Source organism: Acomys minous, assembly GCF_964271855.1.
Source record: "Acomys minous genome assembly, chromosome: 12".
NCBI classification, from domain to species: domain Eukaryota; kingdom Metazoa; phylum Chordata; class Mammalia; order Rodentia; family Muridae; genus Acomys; species Acomys minous.
Window position 1 is genome coordinate 73,177,370 of NC_140493.1, and position 22,701 is coordinate 73,200,070.

The 22,701-nt window shown below is 46.0% G+C and overlaps 2 protein-coding genes across 10 annotated transcripts in view; one reads left to right on the forward strand and one right to left on the reverse strand.

Annotated features, from left to right (window-relative positions):
* LOC311579674 (protein Njmu-R1) overlaps positions 1 to 22,701 on the reverse strand; it is a 216,181-nt gene that overhangs the window by 6,572 nt on the left and 186,908 nt on the right. The window lies entirely within an intron of this gene.
* Positions 1,961 to 21,985, forward strand: RNF135 (ring finger protein 135). Of its 7 annotated transcripts, XM_084747998.1 has the most exons (6): positions 3,162 to 3,567; positions 4,887 to 5,009; positions 8,007 to 8,169; positions 9,135 to 9,212; positions 16,109 to 16,186; positions 18,155 to 21,985. In XM_084747998.1, the coding sequence occupies exons 1-6, from the start codon at positions 3,220 to 3,222 to the stop codon at positions 18,682 to 18,684; spliced, it is 1,320 nt and encodes a 439-aa protein (XP_084604124.1). In that variant the 5' UTR covers positions 3,162 to 3,219; the 3' UTR covers positions 18,685 to 21,985. The 7 variants fall into 7 exon arrangements, with proteins under 7 accessions (XP_084604122.1, XP_084604120.1, XP_084604121.1 ...); XM_084747996.1 differs by lacking the exons at positions 16,109 to 16,186; positions 18,155 to 21,985 and adding an exon at positions 1,961 to 2,196 and having other exon boundaries at positions 3,218 to 3,567; positions 9,135 to 11,154; XM_084747994.1 differs by lacking the exons at positions 16,109 to 16,186; positions 18,155 to 21,985 and adding an exon at positions 2,245 to 2,340 and having other exon boundaries at positions 3,218 to 3,567; positions 9,135 to 11,154.

Here is a 22,701-nt window from a genome sequence, read left to right on the forward strand (position 1 = left end):
AAGAGGGCAGCCCAAGACTCTTAGACTCCGACCTTAGTTTATCCGGTTCCCATACAAAACCCTACTAGGAGATGATGGGCATCCCCAGAGTTATAACGGATTTGAGTGGAATCCTATAGAGAGATTTGAGATTTAAGGATGTGATTGTCTCCTATGGTGTGCCTTCATCCTACGTGAAGCAGATTTAAGGATGTGATTGTCTCCTATGGTGTGCCTTCATCCTACGTGAAGCAGATTCTAAATTCACGAGCAACTCAGAACAGGGTTATCCCCCAAGACTGGGACGGTTTGGCAGCAGCAAAATTGGCACCTGGTCCTCAGTTACAATGGTGATCATGTTGAAAAGATGAAGTAAAGGCCAACGAAATCAGGCCAGAGTATTGATATTTCCCATGATCCCTTGCTAGGTGAAAGTCAATATGCTGATTTACAAAGACAGTTTGAATCTGATGATCACACCTAGTCACTATCAAGAGATATGATTCAGAGCCGGGCATGGTGGTGCACGCCTTTAATCACAGCACTCGGGAGGCAGAGGCAGGTGGATCGCTGTGAGTTCGAGGCCAGCCTGATCTACAAAGTGAGTCCAGGACAGCCAAGGCTACACAGAGAAACCCTGTCTTGAAAAAAAAAAAAAAAAAAAAAAAAAAATAGAGAAAGATATGATTCAAAAGTCTTAGAACAAGGAATGTTAAACAGTCCTACCTTGTGCTAATATTTTGTACTATAGCCATTAAAAATAATTTCTAAAAAGTTTTCTCAATCTAAAATTTCCCATTATATGAATGATTTATTCCTGGCTAGTTCAGATGCAGATACCTTAGGAAAAAAAAGATTTGAAGTAAGGAGAATTTTGCTTTACCAGGGATTATAAATTGCTCTTGAAAAAAAAATAGGGCTGGAGAGAGATGGCTCAGAGGTTAAGAGCACTTACTGCTCTTCCAGAGGTCCAGAGTTCAATTCCCAGCAACCACATGGTGGCTCACAACCATCTATAATATGATCTGATGGCCTCTTCTGGCATGCAGGTGTACATTGCAGGCAGAGCACTGTATACATAATAAATAAATAGGCCGGGCGTGGTGGCGCACGCCTTTAATCCCAGCACTCGGGAGGCAGAGGCAGGTGGATCAATGTGAATTCGAGGCCAGCCTGGTCTACAAAGTGAGTCCAAGATGGCCAAGGCTACACAGAGAAACCCTGTCTCAAAAAAACCAAAAAAAAAAAAAAAAACCCCAAAACACAATAAATAAATAAATAAATAAATAGAAAGAAAAAATGCAAAGAGGATAATCTATCAATTATTTGGGATATAAAATAAGTTTACAGAAAATTCAACCACAGAAAGTACAACTCAGGAGAGATCAATTACAAACTCTTAATGACAAAAACAAAAAAACAAAAAAACAAAAACAAAAACCCAAACTCTTAATGAGTTTGAAAAATTGTTGGGAGAGATGAACTGTCTACCGCCCACAATTGGATTAACTACTCAAGAGCCAAGTAATTTATTTCAAACCTTGCAAGCTGATAAAGACTTAAACAGTCCAAGAAAATTATCAGCTGAGGCTGAGAGAGAACTGGTTCTGGTAGGAAAGAGGTTAGAGGATGCACATGGAGATCCCTTGGATTCAAAGCTGGATTGTGTTTCAGTTACTTTGTCATCTACTAATTCTCCCAAGAGAATTCTTTTTTTTTTTTTTTTTTTTTTTTTTTTTGAGACAGGGTCTCTCTGTGTTGCCTTGGCTGTCCTGGACTCACTTTGTAGACCAGGCTGGCCTTGAACTCACATGGATCCACCTGCCTCTGCCCCCCAAGTGCTGGGATTAAAGGCGTGCGCCACCACGCCCGGCTCCCAAAGGAATTCTTATGCAGAGAGAAGAGATTATCTTAGAGTAGATATTTTTTTTAGCACATAGACAAAATTCAAATCTAAAGACCTGGCCGGGCTGTGTGTGAGTTCAAGGCCAGCCTGGCTGACAAAGGAACAGCTCTACATAGGCTATTTGTTTATTTATGTGGTTTCTCCATGAAGCCCTTGTCATGATCTCTAATAATGACGTGGTGGTAAGGGGTACCATGGCAAGGCCCGCGGCGAGACGTAACCCCCTAGGTATCGATAGAGTCAAGCGATAGATCTGGTGTAAGAAAGTGTATTGTAGGAAAGGAGGAGAGCCCGTAGAAGACACAGAGACAGTGAGTCAGGAGGGGGTTGAAGGGGGCGGGGGCGGGGGGGGGGGGGTAAACAGCCCTGGCTGTTCTGGAACTCACTGTAGACCAGGTTGGCCTTCAACTCACAAAGATCCACCTGCTTCTGCCACCCAAGTGCTGGGATTAAAGGTATGTGAAGCAAGCTTGCTTTATTTACTTTATATGTATTTACGTATTTATTTATTTTTGGTCTTTCTTCCTTTCTTTTATTTCTTTGCCTCCCCAGTGCTGGGATTATTGGCATGTGCCACCACATGCCTGCTATTTTTGGTTTTTCATGACAGGGTTACTCTGTGTAGCCTTGGCTGTCTTGGACTCACTCACTCTATAGACCAGGCTGGTCTGTAACTCACAAGAGATCTGCCTGCCTCTGCCTCCCCCAGCGCTTTATTAAATATTGACCAAGATAGACTTTGGTCTGGACCACTCTCAGAAACTCCCAGGTGAGTGGCCCCGAGGGACCGTGTTGTAGGACAAAATCCACAGGTCACCTACTTTCCCATGAAGCTTTCATTCTTTTGCCCTTGAACTACAGCTCCCAGCATCCGAGGAAGTTACCTGGTCCTTGGGCAGGTGGGGCTTGCAGCAAGTTTAATTTCCGGTATTACACTTAGGCAGCCCCTGCACTCTGGTGCGCCTTGTTTGCACGGATCTCAGAAAATACAATGCGACAACTAGTGGACACAACCCTAAAATGAGTTCCTGAAGTGAACCCTTTTCATAGCGTAAGTTGTTGGAGTCGTCGTACGTTGATGGAGAGAGCAGTACCCAGAGGATTAGGAGAGAGAACTTTGCAGGCCAGAGGCCAAGGCGGCAAGTAGCGCTGAGAACTTTTAGAGGCTCCGGCAACAGCGAGCGGCTGGGCGGGACGAGGTGATGGGCGGGGCGGGCAGGGGGCGGGGCGTTGCGTCCAGGGGGCGGGGCGTTGCGTTCAGGGGGCGGGGCGGGGCGAAGCTGAGGTAGTCGGTGGGTCCAAGCGGAAACTTTACTTCTGCGCCTCCCTCAGTTATGGCGGCCGCGTTCGTCGCCACCGCCATCCCCGTGTGGCTGAGCGAGGAGGACCTGAGCTGCATTATCTGCCAAGAGTTGCTGGACTGTGCCACCACGCTGCCCTGTGGCCACAGCTTCTGCCTCCGGTGCCTCCAGGACACGTGGGTCTCGCAGCAGGCGGGCGTGCATGGCTGCCCCTGGGCCTGCCCCCTCTGCCGGGAGGGCCCGGCGGCGAAGCCCAAGCTGCACAAGAACACGCTGCTTCAGGACCTGGTGGACAAGTACCGCCGAGCGGCGCAGGAGCTCGAGGCTGGCCCCGAACCCGCTGCCCCGCCGGGATCTCCGCGGCGACCCCCGCCTGCGCAGGTAGGAAGCCTGCAACGCTCCCGCGGGCCGCGTGCGCCCCCTTGTGCCTGCCTCTTGCCTTCAGGGTCTCTTCTGCCAAGGAGTTTTTCTCAGTCTAATTTGTTTTCCTGTCAATTTTTAAAAGAAAGTCCCGGAAGGTGTATAAAGAAATAGAAAAGCCCGGCGTGGTGAGCCCATGCCCGCAACCCCAGGTTTTGGGAGCCCGAAAATCTGAGGCTAGCCTGGTCTACAAAGTGAGTTGCAGGACAAGCCAAGGCTACACAGGGAAAAGAAACTCTGTCTGGAAAAACCAGACACCAACCAACCAAAAACAAAACAAACTCTAAGTCCATTTTAACTCTTTAATTCAATTATTTATTTATGTAGCTATTTGTTTTATTATTTTATTTTTGAGGTAGGTTTTCTCTGTGTAATCCTGGCTGTCTTGGAACTGGCTCCGTAGACCAGCTTGAACTCACAGAGAGTTTTCTTCCTCCTGAGTGCTGGGATTAAAGGCGTGGGCCACCACCGCCTGGTTTGTTTATTTATTTATTGAGTCAGGATCTAATTAGTCTGGACCAAGGTAGCTTCGAACATGGAGAGCGGGACTCGCTCAGCTTTCCAGGGTTGGGATTACACGGGTGGACCAAATGAACCCACAGAGGTCTGCCTGCCTCGGCTTCTCAAGACCTGGGGTTAAAAGCCTGTGCCACCATGCCTGGTGAACCATTTGAACAGTTTTGTTGTTGTTTTGTTTTTTGTTCAAGACAGAGTTTCTTTGTGTAGCCCTGGCTGTCCTAGACTTGCTTTGTAGACCAGGCTGGGATTACAGGTGTGTGCCACCAGGCCTGGCTTAAACAGATTTTTTGTTTTTTTAGTGTACATTTCAATGACTTCTGTCATTGCTGTTGTCATAGTGATTACATCGCCGTAAATAGGACATTGATACCCACTGATACACCTAATTCCTGGCCCTCCAAACCACTGCACAAGTCTCATCTGAATTTACCTATTATATATGTTTCGTGTGAGTGGGTCCACTCCATGCCCCTTTGTGTCTTTTTTGTTTTTTGTTTTCTTTTTTCAAGACAAGGTTTCTCTGTGTAGCCCTGGCTGTCCTGGACTAACTTTGTAGACAGGGCTGGCCTCGAATTCACAGAGATCTGCCTGCCTCTGCCTCCTTGAGTGCTGGGATTAAAGGCGTGTGCCACCACCGCCAGGCTAGACCAGGTTTTTTTTTTCTTTAACCATTGGTGTACATGTCTGCCTTGGTGTTTATTGAGTTGTGTTTCCTATGTCCAGTTTTTGGGAATCAGAGGCTTCATTTTGCTCTTTTAAAGGTGACCGTACAGAAAAGCACCACAGAAGTGATCCAGGAGCTGACCAAACTGGTGGGGCAGCTTATAGACGTTGTCAACAGACTTGAAATTGAAAGATCTGGCTTGAGCTCTGGAGTGGGCAAGGTAGGTTCCGGTGGGGAGGGGCTAGGATGAAGGACAGCTTCCAGCCACGGCAGTATGAGGCTTGGAATGCCAGTGGTCTCTAGTCTCTTTAATGCCAACTATGGGTGATTGGAAATCCAGCATGCTGGATCTGAGTTAATGGTAGCTTAGAGTAGGTGGGATTCACTCTACCTAATCATAATCAGTTCTCTCTAAAAGCATCTTAGTGACCCTTAGGATCTGTTTCATTTTCTTATTTTTTGGGTTTTCTTTTTTTCTTTTTCTGATTTTTCGAGGCAGGGTCTCTCTGTGTTAGCGTTGGCTGTCCTGGACTTGTAGACCAGGCTGAGCTCAAACTCACAGAGATCTGCCTGCTTCTGCCTCCTGAGTGATGGGATTAAAGGCATGTGCCACCTCGCTCACCTCCTTTTTAAAGATGTATTTATCTTTATTTTTTTAATTTTTTAAAATATTTATTTATTAAGTATACAGTATTGTCTGCTTGTAGGCCAGAAGAGGGTATCAGGTTACATTATAGCTGGTTGTGACCCACCATGTGGTTGCTGGGAATTGAACTCAGGACCTTTGGAAGAGCAGGCAGTGCTCTTAACCACTGAGCCATCTCTCTAGCCTCAAGATGTATTCATCTTATGTTTATGGGTGTTTTGCCTGTGAGCCACACCATGTGGTTGCTGGGAATTGAACTCAGGACGTCTGGAAGAACAGTCAGTGCTCTTAACCTCTGAGCCAGCTCTCCAGCCCCTGCACTGCTTTCTTTTTTGTTAACTCTTCCTCTTGGGTATCTCAAAAACAGCACAGTTAACCAGGCATGGTGGCACACACCTTTAATCCCAGCACTTGGAGGCAGAGGCAGGTGGATCGCTATGAGTTCAGGGCTAGCCTGGTCTACAAAGCGAATCCAGGACAGGCTTGTTTATATCTTAATAATTTATTTAAGTTTATTTTATGTGTATTAGTGTGAAGATGTCAGATCTCTTGGAACTGTAGTTATAGATAGTTGTGAGCTGCCATGATGGTGCTGGGAATTGAACCCTGTTGTTTAAATGAAAATCCCAAATGTTCTATTTTACTAATGTAAGACCTGCGGGGCTAGGTCCTACTTCCTGGAGCCCAATGAGACATGAGAGTCCAGTCCGATGCGAACAGCAAGGGATGCTTTATTGATCCATGGCGATGGGGTCTACCAAGCTCTATTGAGCTGGAAACCCCAAATTAGCAAAGCTTGGGTCTTTTATACTCTTACAGAAGCAGAATTCAGTACAAACATGATTGGTTAGTTGACCTTTAAAATGATTGGTTACTAGTTATTTTATCCTTGAGGGGGCAAGAGCTCAGCTTGGGACATCATGTGCTGTCTGGTGATTGGGACAGGTACGAGGGTGTAGTTTTAGAATAGCCCTGTGGCCATCTAGGAAGATACTGAGTGGCCAGGGTTGAAAAACAGCTTTTCTATCTTCTCACTAATAAAGACTCAGGAGCCCCATGCTGGGGCAGAAATCTTCCAGCTCAGAGAGGCAGGGGAGGCACCCAGCTGACTTTCTTCCTCAGCTCAGGGCCCCATAAAAAAGGCCCAAAAGCCAGGCATAGTGACACATGCCTTTAATCCCAGTATTCTGGAGGAGAGGCAAGGCTACACAGAGAACCCCCCCCCCCAAAAAAAAACAAAAAGGAAAAGAAAAAGGCCCAAAAAGCTGGACAGCTTAAGAGGAGGCTAAAAAACCTAAAGACAAAGGATTTGGAGACAGGATTTCTCTGTGTGTCCTTGGCTTTGTAGACCAGGCTTGACCTTGAGTTTACAGCAGTCAACTGCCTCTGCTGGGATTAAGGGTGTGTGCCACCACGCCTGGCCAACTATTTGTTCTTTTTTTTGTTTTGTTTTGTTTGTTTTTGTTTTTCGAGACAGGGTTTCTCTGTGTTAGCCTTGGCTGTCCTGGACTCGCTTTGTAGACCAGGCTGGCCTCAAACTCACAGCGATCCGCCTGCCTCTGCCTCCCGAGTGCTGGGATTAAAGGCGTGCGCCACCACGCCTGGCGAGAGACCCTGTCTTAAGGGGATAGGGTGAAGAGTGCCAAAGCAGGGCGCCTGATACCCTTTTCCACGAGCACATATACCACAGGCACACATATACCAAATACACACAAAATAAAAAGGTTCTTGCTGGGCATGGTGGTGCATGCCTTTAATCCCAGCACTCGGGAGGCAGAGGCAGGCGGATTGCTGTGAGTTCGAGGCCAGCCTGGTCTACAAAGTGAGTCCAGGACAGCCAAGGCTACACAGAGAAACCCTGTCTCAAAAAACCAAAAAAAAAAAAAAAAAAAAAAAAAGGAACCAGAAAGACGCTTCAGCAATTAGAAGCACTTGCTGCTTTTTCAGATGACCTGGGTTTAACCTTCAACACCCACATGATGGCCCACAACCACCTGTAACTTCAATTCCAGGCAATTTGATGTCTTCCTACACCAGGCCGATGTGTGGTGTGTGTACACACACACACACACACACACACACACACACACACACACACACACACACACAAAGACAAAGCACCCATAAACATAAAATTAAAAGAAACAAGTAGGCCGGGTGATGACACACACCTTTAATCCCAGCACTTGGAGGGCAGGGGCAGGTGGGTATATGAGTTCGAGGCCAGCCTGGTCTACAAAGTGAGTCCGGGACAGCCAGGGATACACAGAGAAACCCTCCCCCCACCCCACCCCAAAAAAACCCAAAAGAAAACAAGCCTGTTTAGTCTTACATTTTAAAATATAGATGGAAAGTGGTTGGAGAGATGGCTCAGAGGTTAAGAGCACTGGCTGCTCTTCTAGAGGTCCTGAGTTCAATTCCCAGCAACCACATGGTGGCTCACAACCATCTGTAATGAGATCTGGTGCCCTCTTCTGGCCTGCAGGTGTACATGTAGATGTCAGGCAAAGCTTGAGTGTGTATTGAGTTCATGGTTGGCTTTCATTGACTTGTTTCCTCGTTAACCAATAGGTTTCTTCCTCTGACGAATACAATTCCTACGGTTCTCCAAAGCCAGTGACTTCCAGTGCATCTCAGTGGAAAATTCCAGAGATTCTCCATAATTTAGAAGAAATTCAGGACAAACTGCAAGGGATTGACATATGTAAAGAAGCTCCTGGAGAACAAATTCAGGGTGAGCTGATGTTATTTATTGGAGCAGGACTGCTTGAGGGAGTTGGGTGAAATGGCCAAGTGCCCCTGGCTTTGTTGTTTGGGGACAGGACCTAGAGCATAGCTGGTTCACTGTAGTGGTGTGAGTTGAGTAGGAGTGGGCAGAGATATGTCCATGGCTGTGTAGTTTTTAGGATATGAACTCAAGGTATTTTCTGTAGCATAGGCTCTTGAGCAAAGCAGAATATTTTTAAGGCGTGTGAACTGGGATCCCATCTTGCAGCTCTTCTTTGCTTTTGACCTGAGGAAATTGGAAATAGGCTGCCTTGGACCTCTGTTTTTGTTTTTTTGATTTTTTTTGTTTTTTGTTTTTTTTGTTTTTCAAGACAGGGTTTCTCTGTGTAGCCTTGGCCATCCTGGACTCGCTTTGTAGACCAGGCTGGCCTCAAACTCACAGCGATCTGCCTGCCTCTGCCTCCCAAGTGCTGGGATTAAAGGCGTGCGCCACCACACCCGGCCTTATTATTATTATTATTATTATTATTATTTATTTATTTATTTATTTATTTATTTTTGGTTACTCGAGACAGGGTTTCTCTGTTTAGCCTTGGCTGTCCTGGACTGAGGAGATTGGAAATAGGCTTATTTTGTAGACCAGGCTGGCCTTGAACTCACAGTGATTCTCCTGCCTCTGCCTCCCAAGTGCTGGGATTAAAGGTGTGCGCCACCATACCCAGCTCTAAAAACCCATTCTTATGAGTGATGTGACTTTCTCTCTTATCTTGGGGGCAGACCAATCCTGACTCCTACAGGCATTATGTTTACCTCAGACAGTCTCCCTAGACCCTAAATCTTGGCCGCCATCTCTGAGTCAGCAGTACCCATTCTTGTGAAAGAAGCATGTGTACTTTGCTAGGAACTTAAGTGTAAACATGTCTTAAATGTTGTTGTACTCATAGGACCGGAATTTTTTTATTTTTCAAACAGAAAGCCTGCAGAGACAAAGAATAAAAGAAGAAAAAAGGGAAGCATTTAATCAAGAACCTAGAACGCCTCTTTATGAAGGTATTGAGGAGTGGTTTCCCGAGATCATAAAGACGCCGCCTCAGGTGTTTCCAGGCACTGAGCAGCAAATGTCTGCAAACAGCCAATCTTCTCAAGGTTATGTTCAGATTAGTGGTAGGCCTACAGAAATGATAGATGTGAGGCGATTTAAAGAAGCAATGGCAGCATATGGGATGCATTCACACTATTTAAGACAGATTTTAAACGATTGGTCTACTCAGTATAAAGTTACTCCACAAGATTGGAGGGACTTGATGGCGGCTGTCCTCGATGGTTCTCCTCATTGCCAGTGGCTTAAATTGAGGACCATAGTAGCAGAAGACATGGAACGGTGTAATCGGTTTAGCGGAGTGAGTATACGGAAGGATCAACTGTTAGGTGAGGGTCAGTATTGTGACCTAAGAAAGCAGGTACAGTTCAATGATGCCACTATAGAGCAGTGTCGTGTAGTGGCTTTAACGGCCTGGGATAATGTTGAAGAGCAGAAGAAAAGATCTATATTGTTCGAAAAAGTTTTACAAGGCCCAACGGAAGCCTACGCTCATTTTTTAGAGAGATTAACTCTGATCGTGAATAGAATAATAGCAAATTCATATGCAGGTGAATTGCTAATTAAAGTCTTGGCTTTTTCGAACGCCAATAGAGAATGTCAGAAAGTTCTAAGGCCCTTGAAGGATAAGGATGCTCCTCTAGAGGAATGGATTAAAGCTACTGCTGATGCTGAACAGGCTTTAGCTAAGGCTCAGAATATGAAATGCTTCAATTGTGGGAAATTGGGACATTTAAGGAAAGATTGTCGTCGACGTCCCGTTACTTTGGAGAATAACCAGAATAGAAGGCCTCAAGCCCCTGGAGTTTGCAGGAGGTGTGGCAAAGGCAGACACTGGATTAGTGAGTGTAGATCAGTGAGAGATGTGCACGGTAATGTTTTGTTGGGAAACCAGAGATGATAAAGGGCCTAGCTTTGGGCCCAGGAACAAACTGATGTATCTATAATTTCTCAAGAATTTTAGAATCCCAAATGGCCATTATAGGACGTTCCACTCAGGTTTTAGTTATTAGAACATTATCTCAGGTGAGGTAAAGTGTAGAATGGGTTAGATGCAAAGGGCCTGAAGTTCAGGTAGGACGTTTAAAACTTTATGTAACTGACACAGCTATAAACTTATGGGAAGGCATTTGTTACAACTGTGGGGAACTCAAATTAATACTACTAGAATTTCAGAAACATCTCATAGAATGATGTTAAAAGTGGAATACGGTCTGGGTGCCGTGGCGCATGCCTGTAATCTCAGCGCTCTTTGAGAGAGAAGCAAGAGGATCTCTGTGAGTTCGAGGCCAGCCTGGTCTATAAAGTGAGTCCAAGACAGCCAAGGCTACACAGAGAGACCCTGTCTCAAAAAAAGCCAAACAAACATAAACTGGTACACATTCCTGGAAATAGTATTGGAAAAAATTATCAAGGAAAATTGCAGGCTATCCAGGTTTTCCAGCAGCAGGACAAAAGCAGGAATTTGGAGTATTGGCGAGTGCTAGAATATCAGTTTCCCTACCTTTTAAATGGTTAACTAGTAAGCCCATTTGGTTGTATCAGCAGCCCTTAAAAAGTTACAGGCCCTGGGCCGGGCGGTGGTGGCGCACGCCTTTAATCCCAGCACTCGGGAGGCAGAGGCAGGCAGATCGCTGTGAGTTCAAGGCCAGCCTGGTCTACAAAGTTAGTCTAAGACAGGCAAGGCTACACAGAGAAACCTTGTCTCGAAAAACAAAAACAAACAAACAAACAAAAAAGTTGCAGGCCCATGAGCAGCTAGTAAAGGAACAGTTAGGTACTCAACACAGGGAGGAAACTACAACTACTGTTTTCCTATATTTGTAATAAAAACAAAACCTTGAAAATGGAAAATGTTAACTGATTTAACTGTAAATAAAGTGATTTAACCTATGGTGTCTTTGCAGCCTGGAATTCTTTTCTGCCCCCCCCCCCCATATTGCCCAAAGAGTGGCCTATTATAATTACTGCTTTAAAAGATTGTTTCTTCACTGCCCTATTACAAGAACAAGATAGAGAGATTTTAATGGAAGGTTCTTCCTTAAGGTATGTTAAATAGTACAACTTTATGTCAATATCTTGTGCACTGACCACTGGAAGTGGTTTGTAAACAATTTCTCAATATATTATTTACCATTATGTGGATATTTTATTGGCTGCTTCTGATACAGACACCTTAGAAAGAATGTTGAATTAACCACAAAAAAAAATTTGCACCTTGTTGGTGATTACAGGTCCCACCTGATATGATACAAAGACAGATTCTGTAAACTATTCAGGATTTAATTTAGTCAACAGAGAATCCAACCACAAAAGGTATAGATTAGAAGAAAGCAATTACAAACTCTTAATGACTTGTTTGTTTTTTAAGACAGGGTTTCTCTGTATAGCCTTGGCTGTTCTAGACTCATTTTATAGACCAAGCTGTCCTCGAACTCACAGCGATCTGACTTCCTCTGCCTCCTGAGTGCTGGGGTTAAAGGCGTGCTCCATCATGCCTAGCTCCTAGTGACTTTAAAATATTATTGGGAGATATTAATTGGTTAGGAACCACAAATTGATTGACTACTCTAGAATTAAGTAATTATTTCAAACTTTGCATGATAATTTGGATTTAAATTATTTGAAACATCTAAGGGCTAAAGCAGACAGAGAACTAACTGACCCAAGTAGAAAAAGGATTACAAGATGCATGTCTGGATCTGTTAGATCCTAAACTTGAGTGTAACTTAGTTATTTTATCTTCTGTACATTCTGGGCTCACTGTGCAAAGGGAGGATAATATTTTAGAGTAGATTTTTTTAAAAAACCTTTTCTGGGGGGTTGGAGAGATGGCTCAGAGGTTAAGAACACTTGCAAGGTCCTGAGTTCGATTCCCAGCAACCACATGGTGGCTCATAACCATCTACAGTTAAATCTTGTGCCCTCTTCTGGTGTGCAGATGCACATGCAGGCAGAAACAAACGACCTTTTCTATAGAGAAAAGGTTTCAGAACTAAGTATAACTGGAAGGATATGACTTTAAAGCTGGGCGATGATGGCGCACATCTTCAATCCCACCAGTTGGGAGGCAGAGGTAGGTGGATCACCGGGCTTGAGGCCAGCCCTGTTTACAAACCGAGTCCAGGACAGCCAAGGCTACACAGAGAAACCCTGTCTCAAAAAACAAAAACAACAAAAAAAAAGAAAAGAAAAGAAAAGAAAAACCAAAGATGGGTTGAAGAGATGGCTCAAAGGTTGAGGGCACTGACTGCTCCTGCAAAGGTCCTGAGTTCAATTCCCAGCACATGGTATCTCACAACCATCCATAATGTTATCTGATGCCCTCTTCTGGCCTGCAAGTGTACATGCAGGGAGAGCACTGTATACATAATACATTAAAAAAAGTTAGCTGGTGGTGCACACCTTTAATCCCAGCACTCAGGAGGCAGAGGCAGGTAGATCACTGAGTTCAAGGCCAGCCTGGTCTACAAAGTGACTCCAGGACAGCCAAGGCTACACAGAGAGACCCTGTCTTGAAAAACAAAAAAGGTTTTATGGCCGGGCATGGTAGCGCAGGCCTTTAATCCCAAAACTCGGGAGGCAGAGGCAGGCGGATCTACAAAGTGAGTCCAGGACAGCCAAGGCTACACAGAGAAACCCTGTCTCAAAAAAAAAAAAAAAAAAAAAGATAGTTCGTGAGTTAGCTGATTTGAGACACGCTGTACCACGTGTAGTAAAGCCTTTGTGACTGGCTCTGAGTGAAATGTTTCAGCAAAGCCTTTGCTGTGTTTGGGTTGAGTCAGCGGAGGCTGAGAAATCGATCTGAGACGGTTTGAACCTTGAGGAAATGTCTCTGTGGTAAATCCGCACTTGGTGCTCCGCGAGAGCTTGCAGCAGCAGCACGTCCTAAAACTTCCTGGCAAACTTGGAGCTCTTACTTTAGACTGTCTAGCCATGGTCAAAAGGGACAGAGATATGTGTGGGCTCTCTGCCCTCTCTCGGGCAGCAAGGACAAGATAACCTTGGTTGTTTGTTGGAGTTCAAATCCAGAGAGCTTGGTGACCTGAGACAGAGGTGTGGAGTTGGCAGAAAGGAAGACTCTGTAACCTCTTGCTGAAGTTCCAGCAAGTGGCTCCAAATAGCTCCAGCCATCTTTATTTATGCAGGATTTTTAGAGCACTCACACATGCCTCTTCAGATTTTTCTTTTACTCATTTAAGAATCTCAAAAAGTACTTACTAAAATTCTTTTTAAGTTTCTCTTGTTTCCTTGTAGTCAGTGATTACTACCCATGGCTAAGAAGTACGGTATTACAGGCCAAATGACTATGTCCTAGCTAGGCACACCTGAATGTTGCAGGCCAAATGCTCACATGTCGGCGCCGCACCATCCAGCGGAAATAAGATGCCAACAACCAGACTTCTTCTCTAGATCTTTACTCAGGATTTAGCTCAGTGGGAATGGCCCCAAAGAAGGGAAGGGCCAGGCCGGGTGTGGTGGCGCACGCCTTTAATCTCAGCACATTTCTTTTCAGAGCATAGCAAATTTTACTTACAAACTTGTCCTAAGAATGAACTAACTTGTCCCGAGAATGAATTCTTTACTGTTTACTGTTGACCTTTAGGCCTTATCTGCTCTTAGCAGATTTTGAATTTTCCTTTACTCTAATATATTGGCATGCTTAGTGCCTCAGAAGAAGTATAAGTAATTTTTTTTCTCAAGACAAGGCTTCTCTGTGTAGCCTTGGCTCTCCTGAACTCACTTTGTAGACCAGGGTGGCCTTGAACTCACAGATCTGCCTGCCTCCGCCTCCCAGGTGCTGGGATTAAAGGTGTGTGCCACCATGGCCCAGCCCATAAGTAATCTTTTTTTAAAGGTCTTGGTCTATCATGAGAAATTAAGGAAACAAAACTGGATGTGGTAGCAGAGGCAGGTGGATCTTCATGAGTTCGAGGCCAGCCTGGTCTATAAAGTGAGTTCCAGGACAGCCCGCACCATTACACAGAGAAACCCTGTCTGGAAAAAACAAAATAAGATAAAATAAGAAATTAAGGCCGGGCTATCATCTAGATAGCCTGCTTCCCCACCAACGGGAAGTGATCAAATCGGGGCGGGCACCAGAGTACATGTCAGAGGCAGTCCCCGCTCTCCCTACACCATGGAGAACGAGCTGTCCATTGGCTAGATCTGAACAGGGGGTCTAGGTTTACTGCATGCCTTGTCCTTTGTTGGTGCAATAGTTTGTGCAGGTCTCCCTGGGTCCAGATCCATCAGCCTTGGTTGAAAGTGATTGCCAACATCAAGATCAGGCTTTCATGTGCATCCATGTGTGAAAACACATGCACAAGCACCCACGCATGCAGAAATATGCATATACATGCACATGCCACACAAATGAAAATGGGGGAAAAAAGATACAAATGGGGTCAAAGTTCACCTTTGCTATAGGGCTTTCCTCACTGTCTCTGTTCCTGCCTTCCCAGGGTCATTACAGTCTACTGTTTGTTGTTATAATGGGGGGGAAAAATCCCAACCCATTCCATTTTACCAATGAAAACTTGGGAGCCAGATGGTGGGTGAAAACCTGCCAGCTCAGAGAAGCAGAGAACGCACCCAGCTGACCTTCCTCCTCAGCTCACATCCCAGAGGAAAAAGCCAGAAACCCAAGGCCGAAGAGCTTGCTAGCTCAGCTGAAGGCCCAGGAGGAAAAAGCCAAAAACTGAAGAGCTCTTTCTTTTTCTCCAGGCTGTCCTAAATTCTCTTCTCTTAAAGTCCCTCCTTCCTCCTTAATCCTTTTCGGCTGGTTTCTTGCTCCGCCTCTGGACCTAGGGTTAATTTTACTAAATCCTGTGTACAGAGAGCTCTTGGATTAAAGGTGTGTGCTAGGGCTGAATAAGCCAAACAAGAAACAAGTTTTTACAGGTCATAGTCTCGGGGTTCACAATGGAACCAAACATCCTGCAACAACTGTGTATAATGCTCAAGTGCATAGTTACACTTAGGAACATGGAGAGGGAGTTGGCGCTGTCAGGAAACACTTTCTGTCTATGGGGCTTATATGGGTCTTTTGTTTGTTTGTTTGTTTGTTTTTTGAGACAGGGTTTCTCTGTGTAGCCTTGGCTGTCCTGGACTCACTTGGTAGACCAGGCTGGCCTCGAACTTACAGAGAGCCACCTGCCTCTGCCTCCCGAGTGCTGGGGTTAAAGGTGTGCGCCACCACGCCCGGCTGCTTATATGGTTCTTAAAGTTTAGAACATATGAATAAGATCCCTGGTAATAGCTGGGCGTGGTGGCGCACGCCTTAATCCCAGCACTCAAGAGGCAGAGGCAGGCGGATCTCTGTAAGTTCGAGGCCACCCTGGTCTATAAAATGAGTCGAGGACAGCCAAGGCTACACAGAGAAGCCCTGTCTCGAAAAGCAAAACAAAACAAAAACAACGATTAAAAAAAGAAAATCCCTGCTAGCGAGCTGGAGTGTGGGTTTTGCAGAGGGAGGGAGGAGGGTTTAAAAAAAAAGAAGTCCCACCAGGTGTGGTGGCGCACGCCTTTAATCCCAGCACTCGGGAGGCAGAGGCAGGTGGATCTCTGTAAGTTCGAGGCCAGCCTGGTCTAGCAAGTGTGTCCAGGACAGCCAAGGCTACACAGAGAAACCCTGTCTTGAAAAAAATGAACCAAAAAGTCCCACAATGCTAACATGGGGCTGCATATACTTGGTCTGAACGTGGTGTTTGGCACTACCTAGACATCCAGAAATGTGCTAACAAGGAAGAACGCAGGCCTGTGCCCACACCGGGACAGTTGGACGCCTTTCGTTTGACATTTGCTAATGGAGCGCCCTCCTTTTAATTATTCTTTTAATTCCTAGAAATGCCATCTTCTTCCTTATGCCCGCCGCCTGACCAGGGGTGTCCCGCACCCAGAGACGCTTCTCAGCTTGCCCTGTGTAAGTATGAGGCCCACGTAACACGTCCCTACTGGGGCTGGGGTATAGAGAACTTTCCAGCATGCACAAGACTCCCCCAGCACTGCCTAAATCAGGGGTGGTGGGGCGTGTTTGTAAGCCTAGAGCTGGGGAGGCGGAGGCAGGAGGATCAGTGTCTCAAGGTCACCCTTAGCTACCTTGTGAGTTTGAGGCCAGCCTGGGTTAGACGATACTCAACCTGAAAGAGCAAACGAAACTACTTGCATGCTGCATGTGCCGTGCCCATCTCTTTTCTGTGGTACCTAATCTATGACTTCAATTGTCTTTTTTTATTTTTCCTTCTCTTTTTTTTCCTTTTTTCCCCCCCCTGAGACAGGGTTTCTCTGTGTAGGCCTTGGCTGTCCTAGACTTGCTTTGTAAACCGGGCTGGTCTCGAACTCAGAGATCTGCCTGCCTCTGCCTCCTGAGTGCTGGCATTAAAGGTGTGGGGCCACCACTACTTCTTGGCTGTCTTTGGCTTTTTTTTTCTTGGATATTTTTTCTTCTAGACTAGGTCTCTCCATATGGAGAGCTTCATATAAAGGCAAAGAGGGTTCAGAGGCCTAAAGTACAGGCTCAGCTAGGTCCTTGAGCCCTTACATCCATGCTGGTGTCATCAGTTACAGCTGCCTGTTTGCTTTCCCACCTACAGATATACTGTGTTAACCCGGGCTAGAGTGGTCCTTAAGAGTGCACAGCTCCCGAACCCTGGATGTTGACTCTAGTGGCTCTTTAGAGAGCTGTGCAAGCCTGGACAAGTTACCACTTGGGGCCTTGGTTCGCGTTCTCTCTCTCTCTCTCTTTCTCTCTCTCTCTCTCTCGTTTGTTTTATTTTGTTTTGTTTTTTAAGACAAGGGTTTCTCTGTGTAGCCTTGGCTGTCCTGGACTCACTGTGTAGACCAGGCTGGCCTCGAACTCACAACGATCTGCCTGCCTCTGCCTCCTGGGTGTGGGGCCAGCTTGGTTCTCTTTATCTTTGCAGTGATGACACTGACATGGTAAAGTTGCCTAAGGGTTACATGAGAGGTCGAGAGGGAGAAAGAGTAGTGCCTGGAGCAGAGAAGCCATGGCGTTCAAGCGTTAGCACTTGACAGTGGGGGCTGGGAGTGCATTTGTCTAGTATGTGCAAGACGCTGGGTCTCAGTCCCAGCACTAGACGGGAAGGGAGGGAGGGAGAAAGGAAGGGGAGAAAAGTATGAACAACAGGAGCCGGGTGTGGCGGTGCACACCTGTATGCCTGTACGCCTGTGCGCCTGTGCGCCTGTAATCCAAGGACTCAGGAGGCAAAGGCAGGCGGATCTCTGTGAGTTCAAGGCCAGCCTGGTCTACAAAGCGAGTCCAGGACAGCCAAGGCTACACAGAGAAACCCTGTCTCGAAAAATCCCCCTACACACACACACACACACACACAAACCCAAAACAAAACAAAAAACCAGTGAACAACACATAAATCAGGGTGTAGATAGCTATGGTCATACAAAGGTATTGAGAAAAGCAAATTTGACCTTGCTTTGTGGGATTCAGAGATAGCTTCCTCCCGGGAGGTCAAAATGTAATGCAGGGATAGGGCATTGATAGCACAGCCTGAAGGCTTATGTAGAGCTTTCTACAAGTTCATGTGTCAGTTTTATGTTTCACCTCACACCAAAAAGGTAAGATGCTACTTTTTGCTATTGTGTGAATGACTTCCAGCACGGATGGTCAAAAGCCGGCTATCTGTGACTGGAGGAATGGCTCAGTGGTTAAGAGCAGTGTCTATGCTTCCCGAGGACCCAGGTTTGATTTCTCGCACCCTCTCAGTGGCTCACGGCGGTGCGGAATGCCAGTCCCCGGGACTCCTCTTGGCTCTGTATGCACTGTGTATGTATGGTACACAGATGTACACGCAGGCAGAACACCCATATGCAAAAATGAAAAACATAACTGGCTGTGGTGCTTATTTCTCTGCAGGGGCCATCAGTCCCACCTTTGACCTGAGGAGCATCTCCTGTAACCTGGAGGTTTCCAACAATTGGCGCAGGGTGACCGTGTCTCGCTATCAACAGCCTTATCCTTGGAGTTGCGAGAGATTTCTAATTAGCCAGGTCTTATGTTCCCAGGCCCTCTCCTCTGGGAAGAAATACTGGGAAGTGGACACTAGGAACTGCAACCACTGGGCTGTCGGGGTGGCTTCCTGGCGCATGAGGCGGGACCAGGTCCTGGGGCGGACTGAGGACTCTTGGTGTATAGAGTGGAAAGGGCCTGGCCAGTTCTCTGCTTGGGCCATGGTGAAGAAAACCGACCTTCCCTTGGGCCGCCCTGAGGTTGTGGGCGTATGGCTGGACCTTGAGCTGATGAAACTTGCCTTCTACTCAGTGGCTGACCAGAGGAGGCTTCTGTATGAATGTGAGGTCTCTGCATCCGTCCCTCTGCATCCTGCCTTCTGGGTGTACGGCTTAAGTCCTGGGAACTACCTGGAGATAAAGCAAGTCCGGTCATGAAGCCCCCCGGGGTTACAACAGTGGCCTCTTTGCAGTCCCTCTGCTTAGGGGCAACTAGAGAATTCCTCTTAAGGAAACCGGATATGGCCAGCACTACTTGGGAAGCGGAGGCTGGGGGATCACTGCAAGTTTGAGAAGGCCAGCTTGGCCTACACAGTATGCCTCTGCCCACTTTTGAAGTTAGTGTGTGTGTGTGTGTGTGTGTGTGTGTGTGTGTGTGTGTGTGTGTGTAAGGATTAACTAAACAGATTTGAGTTCTTTGAACCTTGAGCTGGCCTGGAGTGTCTCCTGAATGTCGTGACCTCTAAGCCCTCAACAGCCAGCCTAATGCGAAGGACTTTGGACCGCTCCCTATCACTTTGGCTTCATCTAGGACTGTTGGTTCAACCAGCCTGTGGGCCTGCAAGTCACACTTACATGACTGACAACCCCCGCCCCCCCACTAAAAGCCTAACCCTACAGCACAGCTGGGCGAGCATCCCTAGCTGTTACACAGTGTATAAGTCCCCATGTACCACTGCTGGGAGGAGGGAGCCCTCCGGGACCGCACCTTATGTGCCTTCTGTTGTTCATTTCAGCCTGTGCCCTTTCAATGTAACAAACTGAAATCACGAGCATTGCAGCTACGCTGAGATCAGCGGGTCTTTGTAATGATCCTTGAAGCAAATAGTGACCTTAAGCATGCCCAGCCAGCGGGGATATATGTTGCTTAGCAATTGCTGTGTAATAAGAGGTCCACCAATTCAGTGTTTCAGAACATTACACGGGCTGCGCTGTAGCTTAGCAGTAGGGGGTTTACTTTGCATGCACCAAGCCCTGTGTTCTGTCCTCCACTTTTCCTGATAACAGGACCAGGATCTGAACATCATCAGGGACATCACCTTGATGTTTGGTTTGGTTTTGTCTTTTTTGAGGCGGAGTCTTTATATAGCCCTGGCTGTCCTGGGATCAGGCTGGCTTCTAACTCTGAGGTCCACCTGGTTCCACCTCAAGAGTGCTGAGATTAAAGGCATGCCCCCACGGTATCTTGATATGGGAATGGTTCTATACGCTGGTTGGGAGCCAGGCCGTCTGTGTCTATGGAAATGGAGCCTAACTGGCTGTATCTTAGTAAATAAATCTTTTTTCTTTCGTTTTGATTTTTGAGACAGCGTTTCTCTGTGCAGCCCTGGCTGTCCTGGACTCGCTTTGTAGACAAGTCTGGCTTCAAACTCACAGAGATCCGCCTGCTCTACCTCTGAGTGCTGGGATTACAGGTGTGTGCCACCACACACAGCCTGGTGAATAAAGTTTTTTTTTTTAAAGATTTATTTATTTATATTTATACAGTATTCTGCCTGCATGTGTGCCTGCCTGCCAGAAGAGGGCACCAGATCTCATTATAGATGGTTGTGAGCCACCCTGTGGTTGTTGGGAATTGAACTCAGGACCTTTGGAAGATGAGCAGTGCTTTTAACCTCTGAGTCATGTCTCTAGCTCACTGGTGAATAAATCTTAACAGAAAGGTTTATTTTCTCAACAAGCCTAAACTTCAATTATATTAGTTACAAAATTTCCCTTTCACAGTCTTTCTTTTTCCTTTTGTTTTTTAAGATAGGGTTTCTCTGTGTAGCCCTGGCTGTCCTGGAACTCACTTTGTAGACGAGGCTGGCCTTGAACTCACAGAGATCTGCCTGCCTCTGCCTCCTAAGTGCTAGGATTAAAGGTGTGCGCCACCACTGCGCTGCTTTTCTATAGTTTCTGACAAGACTGGTTAGTCATTACTGTTACTTATCTTCAAGTTATAGTAGAGGCAGTACTGTAAAACTTAATAGTTCCCACGCAAGTTTGTTTGTAATCCTTTGTAGCGTCAATTTATTACTCCCAGTTTCTCTTTTTCTTTCTTTCTTTCTTTCTTTTTTTTTTTTTTTTTGTTTGTTTTTTGAGACAGGGTTTCTCTATAACCTTGGCTGTTCTAGACTCACTTTGTAGACTAGGCTGGCCTCGAACTCAGAGATCCACCTGCCTCTGCTTCCCTGTGTGCTGGGATTACAGGCGTGCACCACCATGCCCAGCTATGTATATGTTTCTGTTTCATTCTGCCTTCAATATTTATTATCAGGTTCTGTTGAGATCTCCATAATAAACCAAACAGAGACCAAAAATACTTAGAAAATAGCCAAGCAGGCAGATCTCTGCGTTCAAGGCCAGCTTGGTCTATAGAGCTAGTTCTAGGGCAAAGGCTACTCAGAGAAACCCATTTCAAAAAAACAGTAACTAAAAAATTAGAATAAGTAATTAATACCTGTAATGGCCACATACGGACTTCCTGTCATTATTTCCTAAGTGAATTTCCAAAGAAATTACATATCTTTTTGTTGTTGTTGTTGTTGTTTTGGTTTTTGAGTCAGGGTTTCTCTGTGTAGCCTTGGCTGTCCTGGACTCACTTAACCAGGCTGGTTTTGAACTCACAGAGATCGCCTGCCTCTGCCTTCAAGTGTTGGAATTACAGGCGTGTGCCACCGAGCCTGGAAATGAAATTACATATCTTTTTTAAAGATTTATTATTTATACAGTATTTGTCACGACCCCTCCAGTGGGGTCTGTAGCCTGAGGCTGTGACCCCCGAGCAGGGAGAGCCTCCTGGACTGGGGCCGATGATGCTGCCAGGAGAAGGCAACTGCAGTTCTTCTTTTCTCATCGGGATTCAGTCCTAGTCTCCTAACTTAACTCTACTGCCGAATCAGGGCTTTTGAGGCAGGACCCCGTTGCTGTGAGGCGCCCCTAACTCGGGGCTGCAGCCAGGGACTGGTGGGGGCTGGGGCAGTTCTGCTTCACCTCCACTTATTAAAAGAGGCACGACTGAAAAATTAATCATTAGTTAATAAGTTATAGTATGACTTACAGAGAAATAAAGTGTTTCCAAAAATTCGAGATAGTGGCGCTCAGATATTAAAAAAAGAACTAAGGGAAAAATTGTCTTGGCACACAGATGCTGGACATAAGTTCAGTTTATCAAAGAACGTTGACCCTGGACCAAGGGAGCACATGCATGTTGATGCCAAGCCAGGGACTTAGAAATGATGACGTCTCTGCTGCGTGTTCTGTACCCTGCATTGTTTCATTGAAAGTTGTAATTCAAAATAAGACAACACAATAACTTTGCATTCTGTACCTGCACTATGTATGCTTGATTGCTCACTGACATCCTTAAATCTCCGTGAGAAAATGTAGCCACACACCCCCCCACCCCCGTTTTTAAAAATGTATGTATAAAATTTTAAACTGCTTGCCTAAAAAATACACTCAGATACAAACTCAATTCTGGGTTGCTCGGTTGCTCTGTTTGTCACTTCTTATCTTCACACACCGACGCTTTGAGACTCTCGTTCCCAAGGATCTATCCCCGGCTGAGCTGGTCCCTGTGACAAGTATTCTGCCTGAGTGTGTGCCTGCAGGCCAGAAGAGGGCACAGATCTCACCATCTCGCTATACATCTCTGCAAGGGATCCGATATTTTGCAAGGTCTGTACTGTGAAGCACCCTAGACCTGCCTCCGACCTCTGACAACCCCATCAATTGTGCACTGCTACATCTTTCTAAAACCTGGCATTGGGGCTGGGTGTGGTGGCCCAGCCTTTAATCCCAGCACTCAGGGAGGCGGAGGCAGAGGCAGGTGGATCACTGTGAGTCTAAGGCCAGCCTGGTCTACAAGGCGAGTCCAGGATATCCAAGGCTACATTCAAGGCCAGCCTGGTCTACAAAGTGAGGCCAGGAAAGCCAAGGTTATACAGAGAAGCCCTGTCTTAAACAACATAAAAGAAGAAAGAAAGAAAGAAAAAGAAAAAAGAAAGAAAAAGAAAAAAATATCTGGCATTGGCATGAACTGTCACTTTCTGGGTATTGAACAGCTCTGATTGAGCAAACTTTCTACAGGATCTTGTCGAGGATGTACTGTTGTACACAGGTCTTCTTGTACACACATCCTGGTATTCACCATAACATAGGCAAGTTGGTTTAAACTTTATATGAACCCAA